At 39.6% G+C, this 26,411-nt stretch overlaps 1 protein-coding gene across 1 annotated transcript in view; it reads left to right on the forward strand.

The window, feature by feature from the left end:
- Positions 1-26,411, forward strand: part of yes1 (YES proto-oncogene 1, Src family tyrosine kinase) — a 45,380-nt gene that overhangs the window by 11,153 nt on the left and 7,816 nt on the right. Inside the window, exons 2-9 of the mRNA XM_036596974.1 lie at positions 7,776-8,066; positions 13,396-13,495; positions 14,940-15,038; positions 15,629-15,732; positions 17,116-17,265; positions 18,335-18,490; positions 22,017-22,196; positions 24,289-24,365. Of these exons, the coding sequence (XP_036452867.1) occupies positions 7,784-8,066; positions 13,396-13,495; positions 14,940-15,038; positions 15,629-15,732; positions 17,116-17,265; positions 18,335-18,490; positions 22,017-22,196; positions 24,289-24,365 (1,149 nt within the window). The 5' untranslated portion in view covers positions 7,776-7,783. The remainder of the gene's footprint in view (positions 1-7,775; positions 8,067-13,395; positions 13,496-14,939; positions 15,039-15,628; positions 15,733-17,115; positions 17,266-18,334; positions 18,491-22,016; positions 22,197-24,288; positions 24,366-26,411) is intronic.

Consider the following 26,411-nt stretch of genomic DNA (forward strand, 5'->3'; position numbering starts at 1 on the left):
TTATTGCTTGGCCTTTTTAAAAGTTCTGGTTAGTAAAATATTCATCAACACTGGTAGATTACAAGATTACTGTAGTCAATAGTGACATTCTTCCTATTGGTATTAACAAAAACTGTCCCAGTGCTTAATCCCTACAGCAAATGCCCAAAAGCACAGCCACATACTGTGTTCCTGCACTGAAATCTTCCAAAGGGATTATTGTTTGGCAGTCACTTATGCTCAGCCTGTGTTGTCAGAGGGCATATGGAGGGGGTTTTGTGTCCTATCAATACCGTCCTTGTCACATTACCCATTTGTTATACTTTATAAAGTGAGTAACCATAATAAATCTCGGGCATCCCCGCTAGCCTGCTGTGCTGCGTAGAGCATGAAAGATTTGGAGCCCGGGGGATGTGCTAAGAGTGGTCGTCCAGTCATGCTTGATCATGTGCTGTTGAGCAGCCCCCAGGTGCCTTACGAGACACTGAGTTCCTTAAAAAAAGGAGCGTGAAGCTGGGTGTAAACAACAAGATGTTCTCTCCGGACATTTGTCCTTGGCGTGACCCTATCACATTTGCTAGGCTCTAAAAAGCCAACAGCAGTTGTGTTTCTGTTGATGGCCGTGTAATAAAAATGCTGAAAATGTAAAAAAAAAAAATGTTCCACGTATCATAAAACAAGATTAGGGCTGAAAGCTTGTTTTTCTATTGAAATTGTTATTTGAAAGAGTGATATTTTCTCAACTAACTGGCAGTCTGGTTCACTACATTCTGCGTTTGGGGAAAAGTGGATTTGCTGGTGTCCTTGGCCACAAACAGGCCTTGACCTTAATCTGTAGAAAATAACAGTTTAAATCGTATTCACAATATTTGAAATAAAATCGGAGTTATATAGTGTTTCCAGATTGTTAACCCTACGCAAGATAGGTGTATCTGATGTAACTCGTTTTGTATTAATCATCTGTGTACTGTTTCTGTCAGGTGAATGATAATGAAGGACGTTTCCATAAATTTGACATTTGAATTTGTGTGGCATCTTTTGAAAGATTGAAATATATTTGAATGGTGCCCCCTTTAGACCACCACATTGCGCTGGAGGCTGCCGTACACTGGACACATCAGGTAGACAAAATACTGCACTCTGTATTACTGTATCCAGACCACAAAACAGTACCTGATGTGGCTTGAAATTTACACTAAGAAAGATGTCATTCAAAAGTCTTTAAGATAAACTCATCATGCTTCGCTTTGTACCTTCTAGTAGGAAAACACTGAGGTTGTGAAGAGTTAGTTAGCTGATACCAAGTGTGCTACTTGGCAGCAGAGCCCCAGTGGCAAAGCAGCATGGTGCTTCTCGTCCGGCGTGTGGGAGCCTTTAGTCGGCTGCAGTAGTCTTTCTAAGTTTTGTTCTTTGGACTAAACAGGTAAACTCTGAGACACAGGTTCCTTTACTTTCCTCTGGTCAGTATCGAGTTCAAATATCTCCTCTTAAATATAGGAACTCAGAGAGAACCTGATTTGCCTATAAAAATTCTATGTCTTATTCATTTTTTAAAAAACTCACTTGTTTCTAACGAATAGGTTATTCATATCGCAGTACACTGATTCCAGTGTATGATGTGACCTCAAGTGTCATTATTAGGGCTGTAACAATACATTGTGACATTGTAATATCGCGATGAAAAACTGTGACAGTGTATTGTGGAGAACGGTCATTCTGTTAGTCATGCTGTCTAATGCATTTGCACTGTTTGGAAATCAGTTTAATCAGTTTAATGCTTTTCCCAGCACTGACCCTTGTCTGACCCCTGATGTTCATTTAGTTTCAACAGTGGTCACTTGTTGGTTAAAGAGAGACACTTGGACTGTTGGTCTCAGTGGACTGAGTGTCCTGCAATGGGATTAGCCGGCTAAACTAGGAGGATTACATGTGTACTGGACTCAGATTGAGAGATTTTACCCCAGGATCTCAACACAGACTTGTGTTGCTCCACATCCAGTTATTCAGTTCTGAGGGCACTCAGTGGTCAGCCTTAGGATAAGAACAAAGTGGCTCCTAAAGCGTGTAATAGCTCTAGATTATGTCCGGGTTTAGATTGTTAGCTCGATCGATGAGATGGATTGCGAGGTAGCTGTTGAGTTTAGATGTTTAGATACTGTATGAGAAGTGCTAGTGTCAGAGCCCTACAACACTTACTACAGTTTTGGTCTGGTGTGTAAATCTCTGACCTCACTCCAGTTTGAATGAGTCTTTTGCAAACAGTTCATTGTTGGGCTGCACAAATTTTGATTAAATGGGAATCACAGTCCCCTCTGTTTAGGATTGGTCAACATACCAATTTGGTAAAGAAAAATTTGTGTTCAGTAATATGCCAAAGTTTTACGCATCTGAAAAAAAAATAGATTTGAGAAGCTATTTGTCTGGACAGTATTGCTTAAAAAAACACATTGCAATAAATACAAATAATAATAATAATAATAAAACAAGTAGGGATTTATGTCAGTGTGTTTAACCATTCCCAGCTCTCCTTAAGGATGCCCTGTATTAATTGTAGTTATAACTGAGGCTGAAATAATAATTTTATAGTGAGAGGGAATGGTTTTATAAATTTGAGTTTTTCAGACCACATCATACGTGTTTACATGATGATGTCACATGTACAGGTTTAAAATGAAAGTCATTCATCAAGTTTTGACTGAGGGACCCGAAGCACAACCGATGTTACAAAATGTTCTTCTGCCCATTGCATACAATTACACGTTTCTACCAGAGAGGTCCTCAAATTCCCATATCTTGCATAGTGTAGCTTTAAGTTCAGGTGTGCTGGTGATGGGATTTAACAAATCTGTGTGATGTCTGGGGGCATCCAGGAGACATCTTGAACCAAACTGCTTTGATTTTAAATAATGTATGTGGCAAGTGTGTATAATAGCAGCCCAGAGATCAATGCAAACAGCTAATACAAACACAGAAACGTGTAAATAAATTCCTTTATAAAGTCAAACTTAAATGCAGTATAAACCAAATAATGGCAGATATCCTGTACGTGAAACAAAAACCGAATGCTTGAGCTGTGCTGTGACTTACAAATCAGCTGTAGCCTAAAGAGAGCCTTTCATAAGGATGAGCATCTGTGGTGCGGTGGAGAAGCGTTGTGGTTAGTGCTTCTGAGGCAAAATGCTTCACTTAACTGCGCTCTCATGGAAAATGTCCCCATGTATGGCAGTGACATGTTACTGCTGTCGTCATGCCGCAATCGCAGTGCTTCAGTGAACAATAAACACTGTTCTTGAGTCAAATTGCATTGAGTAACAAATAGATCCCAATTTCAGTACGATTTCTCGTGCAGCTTCAATTCAGTGCATCATGAATGTTACATTCCACTACAGTTATTTTGGTGCGATTTAGAAATATTTTGGAACGTGCACTTTAAAGGACGAATTCCACTGATTTTTACAAATTTCTGCATGATTCAAGCCCTGAGATGGAAACAGTCATTCAGAGTAGTTTGATATGACATGCTCAACTCTAGAGGAACTTTGTCTGGTTGATGTCATTTACTGTGGTGGTGTCAGGGACCAGGGGTCACGATGTCTGCAGTGCAAATATAGCATATCTGATTTACTATCCAAAACCACCAGTGAACCTACATATGTCTTCCGAGTTTTTCTATGTGATACAGATGGTAAAGCAGTGAAAAATCTGAAAAAAAGTTCTGCTTTGCCTTACAGTGCCCGGCGTGTACATCTCTGCCATAAATTGATTTGTAAATATATATTTTAGGCTAAAACTTTATCTTAAAACTGTTGTAAAACAATGTCTCTGGCATCAGTCAGCTTATTCATAACCATTTTATGTAATAACTTTCTCTGAAGTAGTTTTTAGAGCCATTAAACATTTTCTTTCACCACCACTCACTAAGTTTCTCTACAATGGAGTATCTCACTACGGACCACTTTGAATGACTGTTTACATCTTAAACATTAAATTATGCAGATGGTAAAATTCCCTTTCAATACACAGATATAAAAAAAAGACATAGAAATTAGTTACATTTTATGACCACTAACGAAACAAAATCCCCAGTGTTGAATTAACTCCATGTTCACTTGTGTCCAGCTGCATCTGATTTAATACTGTAGGTGTCAGTGTTTTTTTGTTTTTTTTGTATTTTGTTATGCAGAAAGGATTGAGGTTTTATTGAGTTTGTGTCTGTATGTGTACGTGCTGTAGACTAGTAAGTCCACATTGAGTTCATTGGGGCAGTGTAAAAGGGGGCCCATGCATGCGTGTGGCTGATGTGGACACACGGCTCACACTTCTCCTCTATAGGGACAGAGCTGCTATTGTGTTCCGGCAGTCCTCACATCTGCAGATGACTCTCTGCTATGCTAGCTCTCTCACCCCTCTCGCATAGCCATTATTCTCTCTCTAACATACTCGCTGTCCTCATCATCTCCATTCATACATGCTTCTCTTTATCCACTTTCACCACTCTCATATTAGAGATACCACTGGTCAAATGTATCACGTAGATACCAACAGAAAAAACTCAGAAAAGTCTCATACTGGATGATCAAAAAAGGGTAAACAAAAAAAGAATAGTTTTAAATGGTTAATAATTGTTATTAATTAGCTCATAACACCTTTAGTTAAATAGGCAAAAGTGACCTGTTGTTTGCCAAATACTGAACCCACATTCATGTATACGGCTAAACCTCAGATCTTGCTGGTTACTTGTCTTACTTTGTGTTCTCCATCAGTCAGCACTATACTTGTCAACTTCATCAGATATTTATTTTCGTCAGAGGTAGCAGGTCACTGGTGTTTTTTTTTTATTATTATTTGTTATAACTGCTTATCAAGGACTTCTGTTCATAAACTCTTCATAAAGATAGACTTACTGTTTACTGTAGGGCTGAACAATTTTGGAAAAATATCTAATTGCAATTTTTCTGACCGATATTGTGATTATTTAATTGCGATTGTTTTCTATATATTGAGGTACAGGACTTTTTTGGGCTAAGAAAACCAGCATATACTTTTTCTGGCTTAAGGCTTGAAGGCTTAACACAATATCTAAGTTAAGTGTTAACACAGTATTTAAGTTAAATGACACAACAGCCTGCCAGCTAATTGTGGTTGTCATGTCACAGCACATGAGTGTTTGGTTGCTTCTGATTAGTCAAATTAATCTAAAAGCAGTTCACCAGCCCCATGTTATTAGGATAAATTTCCCTTATTAAAAACTTGGAACGCATCAACATTGTTGAGAAGACTGAGATTATTATAATAAAAATTTCAGCTCTTGCAATTTTAAAAATTGCATTCTTTCAAATTGTGATTGATTTAAAAATCAATAATCTTTCAGCCCTAGTTTATTAGTTTAGTGACCTTGTGTTTTATGCTCCATTTATAACCACCAAAGTAAATATAGGAGAGCTTTTATCATGTAAAATAGTAAAAATAAAGCTTAACAATATATAGATAAACCTATATTATTATTGCTTTCTATCACTAACCCCAGCAAAATGATACTAAATGTTTCATATCTACAAGGTACTTATTTGTTTGAATTTTCTGTTCTATCTTAAACAGAGCAGCAGTTGTATTCTGGCATATATACAGGTGTCTGGATGTAACTGCAACACCATTTAGGGAGGAACAGGAATTTCAAATAAAAAGCCAACTTCAGCTTTAGTGTTTATCTGTGTATATTTGTGACATACCGATATGACCCACTGGCATCTCTGTTGAATGATAAAATATCATCATGTTGCCCACCCCATGTATGTATCCTTTCCAGTTATTATGTATTTCACAAAAGTGAAGAAATATTGAATCAACTTAATCAAAGTTTCCTTTCACCAGGTCTTTGCGGTAGTCACCTTCGTGCTAAAAAGCTCTCTTCTCAAAGCTGAGATTGTGTTAAGATGTCACATGCTCGTGGCTGTTTTTAGGCTGAAAGCACACTCCCTCGCATTGTTACTGAGTTAGGTTCTGTTAGTCTTCTGGTGGGATGAGGCTCACAGCTACAGATCATCACAAGCCCACTGTATGTGAATTGGACATGAACATATGCAACAAACATTGCTTTTCAGAGGAAACATGTTGCATCCTGTTCTGAAAAGGTCACGAATTATTCTTCTAGCCTGTTCCTCTTTCATTCTTTTTTTTCCCCCTTTCTTCTAAGGTTCTGTGTGGCTTTGTGTGGTTATGAAGCCAGGGCTGAGAGTGATGGTGTCAGAACATGGTCTGAATATAGACATGGTGAGGCTTGTTCCTCATTCTCCTGAACTGAAAGCTATCAGTTACTGTATTGCCAGTCAGCTGTTCTTTCGCAATAACCTCCCTTTGTGGTACATCCATGAAACTCTGTGCTTTTATCTCTCTCTCTCTCTCTCAGTGTTGCGGACACATGGAGAGCTCTTGCTCCGTTTCTGTGTCTGTGTGGATCAGTTGTGGTGTCTCTCTGCAGGGCGCCTGCAGCGCTCTCAGGGCCACCTGTTCCTTCAAGGCCTCACTCACATTTCTCAGTCCCATGCACATGTGCAGCTGGCCCAGCAGAGCCAAGTAGTGCTCTCACACACGCGGGCCTGGCGGCAGGAGCAGGGCGAGATTACACACTCCTTCCTCAAACTATCCTATCAGATCCCCTCGACTCCAGTCTACAAAGACAGCACAGATGCAGCTGCTCCACAGTGTAGGGGGCATTAGAGTTGTTTCCACTGGGTACTTGCTCTTCTCCCCACCACCACTTTTCAAAGTCAAGTTTTGTTTTCACACTGAAAAACCCTTTATCCTTACTTTTACCTATTTAATACATGCTTTTATTTGTGAACAAGACAAATAATGCTATATCCAGATATCCAGTTCACTAATTGTAGCATTTTCTGGAGACAGTATCTAAAGGATCCACAAATCTTTTCATGTTTTTTGTGGTCATTTCTGTCTATTTAGCTTGGTCTTCGTCCACCTGCAGGGTTGTAGCTGCAGCATCTGTGCTAAGACAAGCTGTATCAGAGCATAGTCAGAATTTGACGTTGTGCTTGACATGGGGGCGTTCTTAACAACGTAATCGAATTTTAAGAGTTGTGATGTTTCTGATTCCTGTCTGTCTGTCAAACCCCATTTATTTAGAGTAATGCAATGTTATGTTGCCCCCGTTGTTCTTCTCCCACCTCTAGTAAACAGGGTGACTTATTAAGGTAACGTTAGCTGCCATGTCTGTCAACTGAGGTTGGCAGGACTGTCACCCATCGTAGTTGCATACCTATTGAAACCTAAAGGCTATAAAAAGTTACATGTCTACTCTTTTATGCACTGTTTGTGAAACCGTTTTTTCCTTGTGTTTCCTTCCATTGCTATGATGGATCAGGTCTCTGTTCTCAAAAGTTCATTAAAATCAGCTGTCGTCCCTGCTGACTCCAAAACTAGTTTTGCGGTACAACAGAGTAACAAAGTCTCTGAGCCGCAGTATCATTAGGCTTGATTTGCAGGTGATAGGCACTAGTATAGGCAGGACTGTTCATTTTGACTAGTCGTTTAAAGTCGTTGACTAGTGGTCAGTTACTATATTTTACTATAGTGTTGGAGCAGGGAAGGCACAGTGCCACTTCCATGACCAACACTGCACAGTGTACAGTGCCACTCCATGACCAACACTGCACAGTGTACAGTGCCACTCCATGACCAACACTGCACAGTGTACAGTGCCACTCCATGACCAACACTGCTCTATAGACTTTAGTTTGGATGTGATTTTAAGTACTATAAACTTTCTCTTCTCTCCACAGGCTTGACTATGGGTTGTGTCAAGAGTAAAGAGGACAAGGGCCCGACGCTGAAGTATCGGCCAGAGGCCTCCAATCCCACCACCGTCCCCTCCCACATGGGCCACTATGGACCAGATCCCACCCAGATGGGCCAGTCACCTGCCCTCAAGGGCCCAAATAACAGCTACAACAGCCACACCTCTGCTCTCACCCCGTTTGGTGGCTCCTCGTCCACCATCACCCCATTCGGTGGAGCATCTTCCTCCTTCTCCACAGTTGCTGTGAGCAACCCCTTCCCTGGTGCTGTCACAGGTGAGTGGTCATGTATAGGAAGCAGGGACTCTGCCTGCATGAAGAGTGTTTATAGGGCTGTCACTCATTTATGTTTTAATAACTGAGTAATTAGTTAATTAAGTACTAATTGTTTTGACAATTAACAAAAGTAAAAGTATCAGTTTTTAAAAGTTGTAATTAAAAAAGTAAAAAGGACTTTACTGAGCAATAACGAATATGCATAGCTTAGCAGAGGTTTTAAATATGGACAAAAGTATGTGAACACTCCTTTTATTTATTTGTTTCAAGCCACTCTCATTACTAACTGGTGTGTAAAATCAAGAACATGTCCATAGACAAACATTGGCAGTAGAATGTGTCGTACTGAAGAGCTCTGAATTAATCCTCATGGTTTTGGAATATTAGGTGAAGTGTCCATATACTTTTGGCCTTATAGTGTACTTTATTGGGAAAAGAAAAATGTGTCCACCAGGTTTGTTTTGTACTGTAAGAGAACAAAATGTGTATCATGCAAATTGCCAACTAATTATTACCAATTCAAGAAGATTTTTTTTTTTTTTGTAATCGATGCAGTCTTTTCTTTTTTCCTTTTTTTTTCTTAGAACTTAATTTGAGTAATCAAGTACAATTTCAGTAATCATGGAAGCCTTTAAATGGTGCAGTACAGGTTTTGTGAAACCTTATAACACCACTGTCAGTGGAGACTAGGGTTTAGAAACTCAGAAAAATATTAACAGTAATGGGGTTTAGTGTTTACTTGTCTTGTACTAACTTGCATTAGCTTGTTCATCGTCTCAGAAATGTGTGTTCTCCCGAAAGGAGCAGTTTGCTTGTGTCTCTGCTGCATGGGGTTTCTAAATGTGCGTTTTATGGAGGCCAGATGTTATGCAAATGACGCTGCAAACATAAAATGCTACACTAATATGTCACGCTCAAAGAGAATTCCAAATTACAGTTGTGTGGTTGGGGGGGAGGAGAGAAGTACAGCTAATGCGATTCGTTTCTGTTCTGTTTTCTCGCTGATAATCTCTCTATTTCTTCAGGCAGGACAGTGAATGGCTCTATTGATGCTGCTCGTCTCTTTTCAGTGACTTTTCAGTGGGTTATTTGTTGTCATGTCAGTCTGCACCTAAAAAGAGACTGCTGATAACTAAATCTTTGTCTGCATTCTATAAACTATTCATAGATACATTTAAGGCATTTATCCAATGGTGGATTCGAGCCATTTTGTGATGCAGTAAAAGGGCAGTTTGGAGATTAGTGCTGCCATTTTGTCTGATTGACTGTGACGGAGAGTTTTCTGAGCTGAAAACCAGTGAGGTCAGAACTGAATGGTCTCAAGGGAGGGATCGGAAGCCTCTCTGTTTCTGTGAAATCCCCTAAGAGGGAGAAGAGATAAGGTTGTTTGTATGTAGCTTGTATTATGTAAGGTGTGTCTGGTATTGTTAAGAAATGTAATGATTGGGAAGTGACAATCACATTTAACAGTGAAACAAATCAATCAAACATTAGTCAGTAAAGCACTGTTTAACACTGTTTTTATGGCTGCTTTCCCAGATGTGGATTAAGCCTAATCTTGGACTGAAGCACAGTGGCAGTGCTAAATCGCCATTGGAAAAGAAATTAGTCTGGCTTAAGCTTAATTTGGGTCTGGAAAACTGGCCCTTGGAGTCATTTTTGTTTTTTGTAGTATATTGACATCTTTAGTTGACCGTATACACGACTGTGTGTGTTTTTTTTTTTTTTGTTTTTTTCTTCCCAAAAAACTGAAGCTGTTTTGTCTGATGTTTGAAACAACACACTGCTCTGAGGATGTCCTAAACCAAACACCAACAGCAGGCTTTGTATACAAGCAGCAAGACAAGCACAGCTCAACATCTTTGTTTCTAGACCAAAATCGGCTGGTAGGTGCAATAAATGTTTTTTTATGTAGAATATCACCTAAATTATTCAAGTTCTATGGTTATTATCAGCAAATTCACAGTATGATGCATATCATGTCACAGGTGTCTAGGGTTTCACAGCATTATTCAAATAATATTAAACTTGTACCACCACCAAGCCAGGATAAAGTGTAGAATGAAGCAGGTTGAGGATGAGCCCTGCCATGATGAACACTGTATGAAGACAAGGACGTAGCTGGCACACACAAGTAGGCTGCTAGCTGTTAGTATTTGCTCTCATTCGCCTTCCACCAATTCAGAGGACCATGTCAAGTGTTATGCACGTGTCCTTGCAGTAGTGGTGAAGTTCTGCTTGAGTCATTTCTGCTGTTTTTGTGTTGTAATTTGTGCTGAACAGGACCACTATGGCAGATGTGGTGGCCATTAAACCCTGAAATCACAACGCATCAGTTGTTTTGCTCAGTTCAGCTGCAGGGCTCTTGTGCACATTAGCTGCTGCTGAAAGTTGAAAGAAACTCTTGCACTTTTCTTTCTCCAGCTCATTGAATGACATCTGTAGTGAACCTCAGGAGTGTGTGGCTTTGGGTCGAGAAACAATACACTTCTTCTTCTTCTTCTTGTTCTTCTTCTTGTTCTTCTTCTTCTTGTTCTTCTTCTTCTTGTTCTTCTTCTTGTTGTTCTTCTTGCCTCTGACCAAAATGTCAGTTGTACAGTGCCCATTTTAAACATTTTTTCATGAATATTCAAACATTCTCATCTCACTCTCATGCCTAAAGGTGCCACAATACGATCTGTTAACACACCAGACAGCGGACATTTTTGGACAATGTTTACCTTAATTGTTTTAAAAACTACTACCTAAATAGTGAATAAATAAGGTTATAGAGAAATATAGTGACATTTTTAATGTTTCTTAATTTTGAAAAGAAATGCAAGAATAACAGTAAATTAAACAATGCTTGGGGAGCTTCCAAGAGTAGGTTTAGTTCACTCTGAGGTGCTTGAGCACAAGGAGACAGAGGAAGGAACTTTCTGCACTTTTAATCAAATAAACATCAGCCCAGGAGGCAGTAGTCAGTATTTGGGCAGCGTGGGAGAGTCTGTGGCTGTAAAATTAGCAGCGAGGAACCAAATGTTTAGTAACACGTCCCACACGTTACATACAGCACAGTAACATCATCCGTTTAGTTTTTAACTCTGCTAACATGAAGCAGCTCTATAAACATGTACCCAGAATGATAATGGCTAAGCGCTAATCACAGCAAGCTGAAAAACTAATAACTCACTACAACCTCAAACTAAACCACAACTGTAAAAGTGAAATCAACTTGACCACGCAACTAACAAGGATCATAGATGCAACAGGTAACAAGATGCACAAGATAAACTAATGAATGAACTTCACTCTGCTTTGGTTCTTTCTGAACGTGCAATGCATAGAAAAAAACAAAGTACAGCAAATTCTTCAAATTAAAAAGCAAAAAGCTCATGTTTTACATCACTGATCAGCTCTCAGGATTGGCTAAGAAATACCGGCCACTCGCCGGGCGCATATTTGGGCTGAAAATGGGCCAATATCGATACGTAGCCATTTGGTCGTTCCATCAATAATCAAAACAGTGATGGCATATCGCCACAAGCTTAACCATGATATATTGCTGTACCAATATTTTGAACACAGCCCAAATACCGCCTGACATGTTTAAAATGTGTTTGTGTGTGAGGATGCTAGTGTCTTGCCAGGGTTTGCATGAAATAAATTGATGAATGAACGTGTTTTTTTTTGTTTTGTTTTTTTGTTTTTTTTTAATCCAGCAGTAGAGTATGGTCATTGAAGGTTAAAATGACATTTTATAAAAATCTTTGTAAAAAGGACATGCATTTTTATAACTGCATATATAATTGCATTTATATCTGTGCATTTTATTTTATATTTCAAATACAGTTCATGCAGTCAAAGCTTTTATTTTCAGTTATTGAAACTGTGCTGGTCTGGTTGCAATATTTGACCTTCTAGTTGTGCCACCTGACTTTTCAGACTAAATTTCAAATTAAACAGGCATTCACTTAGACACCCGTAAGAACACCTTTGTTTTTTAGTTTATACTTACATTTTTTAATTTATAAACATTATTATAATAATTACACATTTTCATGGTTTTCCTGAGGTCTCACCACCTGACATGGTAAACTGAACCATTCTAACCACGACTGAGAAATTACATTTTTTCCAAAAATTGTAAAGTGACCTTGTCGTTTCACCATTGTCACTTGCTGTCTTATTTATGATGCAAAACCCTGGCTGCTCTTTTGTAAAAGCATGTCAAAATAAAAGTCCTTTGTTTTAGGTTGTCCTGCTTGACATTTAGGGAAGTATAAACTTGCAGGATTTATTTTTTTTTTACCCCCCTAACGTGGATTTTATTTTAATGTTCAAGTATAAAATCATGCCAGCCTGTTTTATTTAGAATTTCATATAACTAAATTGCCTTTTTATAGGTTACTTCATACAACATGTATAGTTGGACAGTTGCACCACCTGATATGGATGCACTGAAAATTTTCATATAAAAGAGGTATTCTTGAATAATTTGTTGTATGTTATTTATTTGTTAAATAATTTTTTGGAAAAGTAATGGACTTGAAAATTCTGTTAACTTTCGCCAAGCACAAGCCTAGTTTGGCCCTAGACTCAGTATTCCTGTTCTAATGCATGTTTGTAGGCTTCTGCAAAGCTTTTTCCAAGAGAGTCCAACTCAGTGACATAACGATGCATGTTACAGCTGGGCATAATGAGCCACTAATGTACTTAAGATGACAAAACATAACAGTCCAGTCAAACAATGATGACACATGCGCCATTATGCTAGATAATATTTGATCCGAGTGTTGTATTTGCTTGATGGTATGAGGGTTGTAATCACTGAGCCAGTGCTATGGTCTTGAGTGACTCAGTCAGTGAGGGATAATCTAGTGTTCATGGTTGGGGTGGGTTGTTCTGCTTTAATCTAATTCAGCCCACTGGGTTTCTCCCACTGATGAAGTCTTCTCAGCTTAGCTGTCAGTCCAGGCCCATCTCCACCACACGTAAACATCACCTCTGGAGACAGCCATTGTTTATGTAATTAGAGACGAGGGAAAGTCGATTAGTAACTGACTGTTCTGAGTAATTAGATAGTAGCACATCGATAAGTATTGCTTATAGTGTTCTATAAATACTGCACTAAATTGTATTATGTGAAAGAACTGGAACCTGATGCCTTAATTGTACACAACAGCAGGATTTTATTACTTGATATAGCTTCTATTATTCTACTTTCTACTTTATGTTGAGTCAATTCTTATTAGATCGCACATTGATTTCTCAGGTTGTTTGCTTGAGTCTGATATGATTGCTTCTGGCCCTGATATGTGAGTTCATTCCTTTTTTGTTCTCCTTGTAGGAGGTGTGACATTCTTTGTGGCCTTATATGATTATGAAGCCAGGACATCAGATGACCTCTCATTCAAGAAAGGTGACCGGTTTCAGATCATCAACAACACGTGAGTGATCACCTCTGATTGTATCCACCACTGATTGGACCCTGGTGCTCTGGATAGAAAGGTGGTCCAGCAGCCTGAACTGAATAGAGCAGGATTTTGTTTTGAAAATATATATATTTTTTTCTTTCCTCCTTCTTTAATCTGTCATTGTATTGAAGCCTTGTACAGGGTGGAATCTGGGTTAATACTTTCTCTTAATGGACCATCTGTTCAGTCAGCGGTCCAGTTAGGCTTTTAATAAACATGCCACAGTCCCGGCTATGAACGGGCACTCCTCGCAGCATAGTGGACGTTTCCACTCCACTGATTGTGGCGTTTTTATCTAGATGCCTCGAATTCCTCTAGTCCACAACATTCTTTCTGAGTGTTGATATTTTGGCCAGTCGGGGCTTGTTAGCTCTGCTGGGGTGCGGTGATAATGGGTGTGTTGGGAAAGGCCCTGTTTGTCAATGTGTCATGTCGTTTGGCTGATTCAGACAATATTAAGGTTCACTGCAATTTATAATTTATCAGTGATATAAACTACTATCTTTAAATGAGATGTGTACAATTTTCATTAAGGAATTTCATGCTGTTTTAAACAAACACCACCAAACACAAGGTTTGGCACTGTGGTCTGTCTTTCACCTGGCTAAATGATCACAGGGAACACACTGTACATTATTGGTACTTTCTTTTAGCCAAAGTTGCAACATTAACATTTCATGTGCTCTTTTTTCAATTCTTAAATGTAGAAAAAAATGGTTAATCAAAAGTAAGAGTCAACTGACTGTTAATCACAATGAATTATGCATAATTATGGTACAATGTTTTTATCCAGGGGTAGCAGCAGCATTCAAATACAGCATGAGTGCACTAACGTAACTCATATATTGTATCACTGTTGTGATTGGCTTGTTAGCTTGTGGCTAGTGGGTTAGCTTGGGGCTAATGTTGTTATTATTAGCTTATGGCTAGAGCATTAGGTCTGGACACTATAAAGCACAGTTTATTTTTATGATATTGACTGTGCAAATAAACTGAAAATAGAAATTATATTTCAATGTAAGGCTCATTTTCAGCCACGCCTTAATCATAAAAAATCAAATCGAGACTCCGCTGTTTCTTATTGAGCTCGTGTTATTTACATTATAAAACTGCAACCTAGATCAGCCATAATAATAAAATGGCTGATTTGCTGATTGTGTGTATGTAGACGAACTCACCTGATTCCAGTTCCAATTGTGCAGTTGTCCCTTTTTCTAAAAAGAAAGAAATTTGAGAGTCGTACTGAATCATATTTGATAACTGACAGTCACATATGTAAGTAAAACGCTGTTTTAGGCTGAACTTCTTGGAGCTTGTTCAGTTTTTAACCATCTAAAATTATATTTTCTGCTACTTCAATAACGGTCAAGGTTCTGTTTTATGCATTAATGGAGTTTGTGCTGTTTCTACTCTGCAGAGAGGGAGACTGGTGGGAGGCCCGTTCCATCAACACGGGGAAGAAGGGCTACATTCCCAGCAATTATGTGGCCCCTGCCGACTCCATCCAGGCTGAAGAGTAAGAGCCCCCTCTCTTCCTGCTCTGATCCAATCAGCAGCCCCGCCCAGCTCTAATTAAGAGTGCATGACAGCCAGTCACACAGACCAGAGCACCCAAGCGCTTATAAACACGCCACAGCACACATGACTGAGCGACAAAAGAGCTTCTCTCTCACACATACCCGTGGACTGTCTCCCTGTCTCACTCTCCCACTCTTTATCTCACTCTAACACTTATTCTCTCTCTCTCTCTCTCGTGTTCTTTTCCTTTCTTTGGTCTCTCTCCCCCATCTCTCCACTCCCACAGTAGACCCTTCCGCTGGATGCGTTAATGTACTGTCACTGTGTTGTCCTCCCACTGCAGAGGCAGAAGAGAAAGCCTGCTGGCGCAATTCACGAATGCATTAAAGTGGCTCTCTCATGGCCCGCATGCACTGGGGAAATGCAGCAATAGACCAGGCCATGGCCCATCCAGCTTCTGTTTTCTGCCAAGACCCAATAACATCACCACCACTTACCATTTAAGTAGAGCCAGGCTGTACAGATGCAGCACACTTCACCGATCCGTGAGCTCCCAAGAGTAGATTAATTCCCGTCTTCTTCCTGCAGATGGTACTTTGGGAAAATGGGGCGCAAAGATGCAGAGCGACTGCTGCTGGTGCCCGGAAACCAGCGAGGCACTTTCTTGGTCAGAGAGAGCGAGACAACGAAAGGTGAGAAACCAGACTGAAAAAATATTAACAGCTTAAACCATTCATATTTCCTGCCTTAAAACTCAAAATGTAGGAAACCTTCCATCCATAAAAATCCATACTGCCAGTTAAGTTACCTTTTCTCTGAGCAGGCAAGACACAGTACAATTACTAATCCAAAAAAAAAAGGACCAATCATTTTCTGGTCAAATACCTGTGTACGTTTCTCATCACACAGCTGTACCTGTGAAAGTAGGTGAGCTTCTCTGGAAGTTGTGTGGTGTGTACATTTCTCGTGCAATACTGGTGTTAACAGTAATAACAAAGAGTAGCAACTGTTGAGGAACTTATTTGGTTTACCTTTAATCTACCTTTTGTTTTTGTGAAGAGTCACAAAAGTCACTTCAGCAAAAAGGGTAGCCAAATTTAGCACGAGTACTCAAATAAGATATTGTTCTTTTGGCAATAGAAGTGACTACAAAATGATTCCAAATTTGTAGTTGTACCATTCTGTAATGTTCTGTATCGCAGTCTGTTGAAAAAGTGCTTTTAGGGGTGCTACAATCTGATATGAAAGATTGCTATTTGACCTCATAAAAGAACATTTCTGTGTTTTGCTATTGGCCACATTTAGCCAGATTACATTCCAATGCTTTCTTGAGGGAGTAGAAGAAAAAAACATTGTTTTCAGTTTTTCACTTACCGCAGATTTAATCAGTCAGGACATGTTTGATGTCCAAATTTATAGTTTAGCACTGGAGCTACAAGGCTAACACTGCTAACAAACACTACATATAAATAATAATCACCCAGATCTTTTCCATACGTACATCAGAAAAAAATTCTCAGCATGCATCCAGGTTTTCCTTAAGGTCATGCAGACTTGTCTGTGTGGTTGAGGTCGCAGTACAACAGTACAACTTACTGTAAAAATGAACAAGTCTTCACAGTGTAGCCAAATACTGCGATCAGATTTATTGTTTCTATTTATAAGCATTTGGCTTCATTTTTAAAACTCCAGGTCAACAGTTACTGATGAAAGGAAACAAAAATCACAGATGTAATCTGTAGGGTCTATATGCTGTATATGTGATGTGCATGCAGTCTAACTTTGACACAACTCTTGTCTAAACTGGCTCGCCGCAGCACTATCTGCATGGTACAACTATGTTCATATTTCTTGGAAAGTCATACTGTGCCCTAAACTACATCAACAAACTTGAGTGACCTGGATGTGGTTTGAGCGGAGTGAGAGAAAGTATGGGGATGTATTTACAGAAAATATTTGGGTGACTATTGACGGTAACAAGTTGGTTTAAGCGACATCGGGATCCCTCTATTGCTTGTTGATTAGTGCCTACAGCGTTGTTTGTGTGTATAAATGTAAATTCCCTCATTCCACAGGAGCCTACTCTCTCTCCATACGGGACTGGGATGACATGAAGGGAGACAATGTGAAACATTACAAAATCCGCAAGCTTGACAACGGAGGCTACTACATCACCACCAGGGCCCAGTTTGAGACGCTGCAGAAACTGGTCAAACACTACACAGGTAAATCTTTAGTGAATACTTGACACTTTAGCCATTAACTTGCTCTTAATTCATTTTCAAAGTATTGACCAGTTTGACCAGTTCTTGTTTAGAACTGATCCAGCTTCTTCTAGTTATAGATAGATACATGGATAGATTAAACAGTTTAGTTTGTAGGTCATGTTTAGCCACTCATTTTCAGTAGTAACTCTTCAAAGAAACTAATGATGAGGCCTTGAACACAGTCAGAGTCAATGCATCAGGGATTTGCATTGGAAGTAAGGGAGTTAAGTAAGTAGGGGGTTGATTTTGCTTTGGATTGTAATCAGACCAAACTCTGTCTGAAGTACACCTGAGTAGTGCACATGGTAGAGGGCTGATGGATATGGAGCGCCAGCTCTGCGACTGGCAGCAGCAGGTGTGACATGTGGAATGCTTTCCATTAACTGGGATTGGCTGATAGTCTTGGTTTAGTGGCCAAAGGAGCGTTTTTAGCAGGCTTTTTGTCACTATGGCCACTTTGATCTTACAAGCTGGTTATTTTACCAGTGTGCTGTGCTAGGGAAAACAAATCAAGAAGCAATTTAGTCCAGGCCATCACAGTTCAAATCTCAATAAAGCCAAAATTTGCTTAAACAGGAAAAGTCTTGTTTGGCATCTCCAAAGAATCACCACAGTCTCTCATTCGTTTACTCCCATCAGCTAGCTCATCAAGTGAGCTCTCTTTCCAGCAGCTAAAGCAGTGTTAGGTCAGTTATTACAGACAGCCTTCCTCAGCTCAGGTTTTTGGTTTCTGTCTCGTGTCCATGGAAGGATTTCTATCACGATTTGATAAGTTTAAATGTTCATAATTTAAATCTTATCGAAACTTGCTGACCTTAAGTGTTTTGAACATGAGTATTTCTCAGTTTGACAGCATGACTGATCCACTTTAATGACAAAGTTTTCAGTTAGTTTCCTAGCATATTATGCATTTGGAAGATTTGTGTTAAATTCATCAGTAATTGCTGCTTAGTACAGAGAGAGAGAGAGAGAAAACATACTCCCTCTCGTCTAAGCTGACATTTGATGTGTGTGTGTGTCTCTGTAGAGCATGCAGATGGACTGTGTTACAGGCTCACTACAGTGTGCCCAACGGTGAAGCCCCAGACTCAGGGCCTTGCTAAAGATGCCTGGGAAATACCCCGCGAATCACTGCGCCTAGAGCTCAAACTGGGGCAGGGCTGCTTCGGGGAAGTCTGGATGGGTAAGAGACAGACATGCATGTATGCCCATGCGCGCACACGCACCTTGTTTAGGCTGTTTTTATACTTAGCTTGTTTGCTAAGCCAAAATCATTTTTCTTTTAACAGTGTATCTTTTCATTTGGCTCAGTTTGTTGCACACTGCAGTGAAAAATGTGCACCAACTCATACACGTGGGTGTTCTTTTATTGGCAAAGGATCTGGTGGAGGTAAAAGTGCTCTGTTGCTTTGCTGTGTTAGTGCCATGAGCAAAATATTTTTACTCTAACTTTCACTGGCCTATCATTGTATAAAATCCAGGGGCCCCATTTATAACACATACTTTCATTCTAAATTTGTCCTTAAGATTCTCAGCATTTGCATATGCATATATACATATTCATAAAACACAGTGTAGTTACACTGCAGTGTACCATTTCACACCAGAACAAATCATTGTTTACGTTTCAGCCAGCTAATTATGCAGAAATTGTGATTTTAGCATCCACTCCTTTAGTTTTGCATCAGTTTGAATCAGTTCAGCGATGTCTAGCCCAACCAAAGCAAAAATATGTTTGGAGCTCCAAGTGCCAGTATGGTCGTTATTAGCAGAACAATATATTACTGCTGTCGGAACAAAAACTTGTGTCTCCATTTTTGTCGTTTTTAAGTTTTTGAGGACTTGAAAATGTGTGTTGTCCTTTGTATAAATGTGTTGTCCTGTGTATAAATTTCATGATGAATGGACCTAAAGAAACATCCCAAAATGACGGGAGAAAAATGAATGGAGAAATGTCTAGTTCCATTGACTTACATTAAAAGTAAAGTATGTTTTTTTCCTTTTCCTGTAAAGTTGTCATTTGGAGATATGAGGTTTTGTTCCGACAGCAGCGATATGTAACAATATATAGCAGAATAATAAATGTTTAAACAGGCATATTTTGCAGACAGTACAGCACTGATGTGCTGTTAAAAGAAAAAAGGCATGCTGAATTCCTCAGTTCCTCACTAGCAGTGAACTGAACCAGCAGAACGAGTTTGGTGTGAACATGGATACAGGTGCAGTGTTTACACCTGTCAAAACAAACTGAACCTAACAAAATGTTGTATGTCTGTATAAGATTGTACCAGTTACATATACTGTGCTTCAGAAAGCAGCAAATTTGACAGAAATTCACCTCTAACAGCCTCTTAAACATTAGAACTCCACATCCTGAGCTGCTGATCAGCCAGCTTGAGGCCGTGTATAATGAGCCGTTTGGTGAAGTTCAGTGTGGTGGGCTGCTGTGGAAGAGTGGGGTTTGGTAAACACTGCTTACCTCTTTCATCACTGCTCTCAAAGCCTGGCCTGCAGCGTGTCCCAGCATGCCACAGAACATTATGCAATCTGAGGAATTCCTCTCCTCTGCTCTGTGGAGGGAGTGCTGTTTGCAGGCTCAATGGTTTTTCACTAGCAGTAAAACCTCATAGAAGTGGTGACAAAGCTTCCCCACTGAAAAATACTCAGGAGTATCAACAGGATCCGGTGTAATAAAACTTTTTTTTTTACAACAGAACCAGAACCTAACAGCACTACAGCTTTTAAACTGTGGAAAGGTGTGTTATAGTGTAGTGGTTCGGTTCAGTCCTTGAGGTGTCCCAGTCATTGTGCTCCCAATGTACCTGCAGGTTTATTTTTGGTGCATTCTCTGTGATTTCTGTTGGTTTCCCCAATAGTTGCACCTGCTTAGGGGGAGGTGTACATGTACTTAATAAGCTCATCATTAAAACTAGTTTGTATGGTGCCTACAGTTGATTAGTAATGCATAAACCTGAACTTAGTGAGCAAGTATGTTATATCTAGGTTATGTTTAAGGTTATGTACAGCTGGTGCAACTGGCCCCTGGTGTTTTAGGAGTTGGAACAGAGCAAAAACATGGAGTGGCTGGTTTAGAGCTGTAATGTCTAATAGAATTGATCTGTTTCTCCTCTCCGAATGCTTTGTATTTAAAATGAAACCTGACAAGTGTGCTTAAAGAGGAATTCCACAGATTTTTCAAAATTATTGCATAATTCAGTGTAAACAGTCATTCAGAGGGGTTTAATATGAAATAGTGTAAATGCACCGTAAAGAAACTTGGCAACTTTGGTTTAATTAAAGTGGTGGTGGTAGGAACCAGGGGTAGCGACGTCTGTGACAAAAATATATTAGTTTTATTTACTATCCAAAACCACCAGTGAACCTATAAGTGTATTCTGAGCTTTCATATGTAGTGATGATAACAGTGAAATAGTTGTAGATTTGGGGAAAAAAATGGTTTCCTTTGCGTACAGTTTTGCCTCACAATACCCTGCACATAACCCTCCACCACAAATGGATGTGGCATTTAAGGCCAAAACCTTTTCTTAGAACTGTCATAAAACGATGTCAGTAATCAGGAAATGTATTCATTACCATTTCGTATAATAACTTTCTGTCAGGAAGCTTTTAGAGACATTAAACTCTTTGGATATCTGGTTCCACCACTCTGAAAGACTGTTTACATCTTAACATTGTAATTATGCAGGACATTTTGTCTTTTCTTTTGGTAAGACAATATCAATGTCCATTGTGAACTAGGCTTTGATATGTCTCTCTTATGGCCACTTGGTGGATCTCTGATCTCACTTCAGTTTGATTAGGAACCTTAGGGAAATAATGCAATGCAACATTGATTCTCAGATGTTACCAGCTGATTTAATTAGGTTTTTTTGGTATAATTTCTGAGTTATTTCAAATAACCTGAATACGTAACTATGACTGAAGGAACTATTTACACAGTAAGATTTTGTTTTTACTTCTTTATGATACTTACAGTGGTATGCGAAAGTTTGAACATCCCTGGTCAAGTTACATGTTTTGTTGACTTTCTAGGTGAAAATAAGTTGACACATTCTCTACAGCAGCAGTCACCAACCCTGGTCCTGGAGATCTACCGGTTTGGAGACTGCAGTTCAAACCACAGCCTGCCACACCTGCCCTAGATAGTTAACTTCTTCAGAAATCCCTTATTGGCTGGATCAGATGCTTTAGTTTAGCTACAGGGAGGGGGAAACATGTTAGATGCAGGTTGGAACTCAACACTGCAGGAAAGTAATTCTCTAGGAGGAGGGTTGGTGACTTCTGCTCTACAGGGAACCAACTTAAATATGGCATTTTCTACGGTTTTTGCTGCTTAACATATTTGGGGGAGGGGAAGTGAAACATAAAATGTGCTAACTTTTGCACAGGCCACATTTGATGTTTGTGGTTTTTTTTTGTTCTTGTGGGGTTTTTTTGTTTTTGTTTTTTTTTTTTTTTTTTTTTTATTAAATTCAGCAAATAAACCGTGACTGTGCATTAAAATGTTTGGAAGTGTGCTGTGAAATTGTGTAGTTTTACTTTGAAAATCAGCAAAACATGTAATTCAACCAGCAGCACCCAAACTTTTGCATACAACTGTATTTTTAACCTTCTTGTTGCATATGTATTTAGTTAAAACTTGCATTTATGTATACTTTGTCTAATCTCTTGCTCTCTCTTTTGGCTAGGCACTTGGAATGGTACTACTAAGGTGGCAATTAAGACGCTGAAGCCTGGCACCATGTCTCCTGAGGCTTTCCTACAGGAGGCTCAGATCATGAAGAAGCTCAGACACGACAAACTGGTGCCTCTCTATGCTGTGGTATCTGAGGAACCCATCTACATTGTCACAGAGTACATGGGCAAAGGTAACACACATATATGCTGTCTGCTGGGCATTAAAGAGAAGAGAATTTTTGAGAGTCATGTATGTTTAGCTGTTGGCTTTAGCAGTGATTTGTGAAAAAGAAGTCTTGTTATACATCATCAGTGTTATATTATGTGTGCTCTTTGACCTATGGGTAGGTGTATGTGTGTGTCGCTAGCCGTGGGGACGCTGAATTTAAGTCAGTGATGCAGCACAAGCTCACATGACCTGGTAACAGTGTTTTACCTCACAATTTTTTTTTTTTTTTTCTCCTAAATTGCTCAGCCATTAAAGCACAGTTAGCCTCAGACACTACACCCACAGTGGTACAGACCTGATATAGGCCTGACATCTGGTAATTACTAATCTGGCTACAACGATCAGGTAGGGCTGGGCGATAAAACGTTAACGATAAGTATCGCGATACAACTTTTCCTCGATAGAGCGATAAGACAGATTCGATAAATTTTTGATATAATACACCACTCTCACACTTCCACGTTTTAGCGAAAGCCCTGGTGGCGTTTTCTACTGCAAGGAAAGCGACACTACTCAGCTGTCGCCAGGAGAGGGCGCACTTCCGAGTTTTTCGACTTGATTAGAGAGGGAGGGGGCCACGAGTGAGGGTCGCCAAATATACTTTAGCAACATCTGAAACGTGGAGTTAGATATTTCCTGTCTGAGTGGAGTGACCGGCGATCTGTTCTCCTGTGACCGAGTCTGAGTGACGAGATAAGTGACGTAGCTTAACTGTATTGCCCTACGGTGAACTCACCTCTTTCCGTGCATCCTAACAACTTTAGCGGTGTTAAATCACGTCTGCAGCGCCGTGTTACAGCGCCAAACCGTCATATTTTAGTATTAGTGCATTCTCGAGCGACGAAAGTGAAAGAAAGAAGTGGGTTAATGTTCTAAAGTAAACTGAGGAAGCTGTGCGGCATTGGAGAGCAGGAGAGCGCTGTCTTTCCAGGCTAGCTGTTTTTATCAGCTGGCTAATTGAAGCAGCGCTCCGGCACAACACGGTGAATTGATGATACGGTAGATCAAACAAGACACAAAATCATCGCTTTCAGTTTAAACATGCCTAAAAGGAGGACTCTGTGACTGGTGTGAGAGATTCACACTGCAGATAATGCTTTTACACAGCGAACGTCAGATATACAGATATACCCCTTAAACTACTACGATAGCATAGAGAAACCCAGTCGTCGCTAGCTGGTGTCTGAATACTGTGATCTGCTCTGACATGGATGTGGTAGGAGTGACAGCAGTGACCTACCGAACCGAGTTGATGTTGTTGAGAAACTAGTTTAGCACTGTTTAGCATTTGTAACGGGGTAGCCAAGTGCTCGTCACCAGACAGCTAAAAATAATGTTTTCTTTCTTAAATTATGACTATTACAAAAATTGCAGCTGTGCTTTTCCAGCTGATAAAAACAGCTCAGAAACTTTCTCCCACTGTCCCAAGACAGATTTGTGAAATGTTCCACTGTTTGCCGGGTGTTTGTCATGATCGGACCATAAGTGATAGTTTAAAACCACAATTAACCACCCAGGAGCAAAATCAGCCTTCAAACGTGAAAGAAATAATGTTTTGACATTCTGATCGGCATTCTGATCGGCTATTCACATGTCTGAGTGATCACATTTTCTTGCCCCACTTTTAATCTGTCCAATGGGATCAAAATGTTTGTAAATAGTTGCCTGTTCTCTGAGACTTTTGAAGCAAAATGTAGTAGTTGGATTTGAAAAAAATTTCAATTCCATTGCAGCACATCTTTAAAAGTTATTCTGCAGTATCCTTTGAAGCATTTGTAGGCTAATAAGTGAGATATCCTCAGGTGTTTGACCTCACATACCACTTTCTTCGCTGGTGTGTTCTTCTATAACCCTGTTTTAAAAATAGCCTGCACGTTACATAAAACCAGTAGTCTGTGGCTATTCTGCATGTCAGTCAAACAGCCTTTTCCTGTCAAAGTAGGTGGTTATTGGCTGCATTCACTAACACAACACACTGGCAGAAGTCTGGCTTGTAAGACTACAGCACAGTCAACTGAACTTCTTTCTCATTGCCTTATCTTTTTGTCTTCCAGGGAGTTTGCTGGACTTCCTGAAGGAAGGTGATGGCAAATACCTGAAGCTTCCTCAGCTGGTGGACATGGCAGCACAGGTAAGAGTGGAACTCTGTCTGTACATGGTTTCCTCAGTCTGTTCTCAGTTAGTCAGCCTGTTACGGTATACATGAAGCCAGCTGTTTTCTGCTCCTCCTGTCAACAGTCTGCAGACCAATTTAGAGCAGAGGAATGTGTGGCAGAAGCTGGGAGAGCAGTATGTCTCTGAGCGCCTGGCTCTCACTTTCTTCCCCCATCTGGCTGTCATAGCTCTTTTAATATCTGATCTGACACCTCGCTACTCGCAAGTTTCTCACAGGAACTCTCATCCTCGTTTTCCACCTAATGCTTAGAACACTTAACCTCTGCTCCTCAGAGACCACTTCACTGTAATGTGTCTGCTCACTTTTTCTCTCTGCGCTTAAGCCAGCTTCCTCCATCCAATCTCTCTTGCACTCCAGCTCTTGCTCATGCTGTCACCACCTTAGTGTCTTTACTTAGCCTTTCAGTTCTCTCTAGTCTCAGCCACAGAGAGGTCGCTTCATGTAAATGTGATACTTCCACGAGTTTAAGCCACTGGTGGATACGCTATAAAGTGGTGATTTGATTTTCACCCTTCAAAAGCTTTGAAAAACCACACTACTTTAAAACAACTGGATATCTCACATTTTCCATAGAGGCTTTTGTAGTTTAGCTGACAAATTGGGAATCACAAAATTCCCCAACTTATTAAATTAAGTAAGTAATTATATATATTTACATACTGTAAATATATATAAATAAGTTAATATATTAAAAAATATATAGAGAGATAAAAGTTAATTGTAGAACTTTTTCTTAGGGTCTACAGGAATTGGGGGAAAAAAAAATCTTGGTCCGCACCGAAAATCTTTGCCCACACAACACAGAAATGACTTGAACACAAACAACTAAAATTGCTTACCTAAGCCTTCCAGCCCAATAGAGAGTGATAATACCTCATAAAATTTGATGTAAAATGCCTCACCATGAACATTATGAGCATTTGTATTGCACAAAATATAGATCACAAACCTGAAGCAGAGTTTTTCTAACATGACGGCTGTGTTTTACAGTAGGCTTGGTTGACTTAACACAGGCTGTCAGACCTCCATAATTCAATATCTTATGTAGATTCAAAGTCTGATTTCTACCAGTAAATAGAAGCTTAAAGTGGGGACAAAAACTCTGCTGATTGCTGTCATGCTGGGTTATTCATGTTGCCTCTTTGAAATGCTATGTTTAGAGTCATTAAGACATTAATATTTTCAATTGAGTTGACATCTCATTTGAAGAACTGAGCGCAGTAGATTCTGACATCAGCATAACCGCAGTGTAACGAAAAAGTAAAGCCAAGTTCAGTTATAAACTTCCAGCTTCCAAACTGACTAGCACCAGAAACTGCTGTATTCCAGGTAGGGCTCTACATGCATAATAAATTAACAGCTACAACCCTGTAAAAATGAACTATGTGATCATTGAAAATTGAAGTAAAAAAAGACAGTGAAATGCAATTTTTGTATGGACAGGAGGCCAAAACGCAGTGAAAACCGTTTTCAGAAATGTCCTGATACGTGTAATCGACCAAGAGTTACTGATGAATGAATGAGTCATAGGGACAGCCTTACATGTTGGATATCCTGCGACTGGCCTGAAACTAGAACATTGACTGTAATCGGGGTGGAACTCATATAATGTAACCCCAGCTTAAGATTTCACTTGTTCACCCTAATATAGTCAGTAGCAGAGATGTTGAAGGTGCTCCCCAGAATGGCTTGGCTGCTTTGGGATCTGATAATTGTCCTAACGAAGGCTATTTGTGCACTCTCCTTAGTTAAACTGGTAATACATGAGTAATGCCCTCGGCTGAAACTTCTCATTTGCTTTTCTTAATTGAACTCATGGATGCTGCATTGCCATGCTTTACTGGTCTATAAAGTTATTGTTGTCATGTTGCTGTACATCCAGTTTACATTATATAATTAATCTCCTATTTAAGAGCTGAAGTGTGGATTCACTGCAGAATCTGTACTTTCAACAGAATTTCTCCATATGCTCCGTATTAAAAATAATTAATATAAAGTTAT

This window comes from Colossoma macropomum, unplaced genomic scaffold (assembly GCF_904425465.1).
Source record: "Colossoma macropomum unplaced genomic scaffold, Colossoma_macropomum, whole genome shotgun sequence".
Lineage (NCBI taxonomy): Eukaryota > Metazoa > Chordata > Actinopteri > Characiformes > Serrasalmidae > Colossoma > Colossoma macropomum.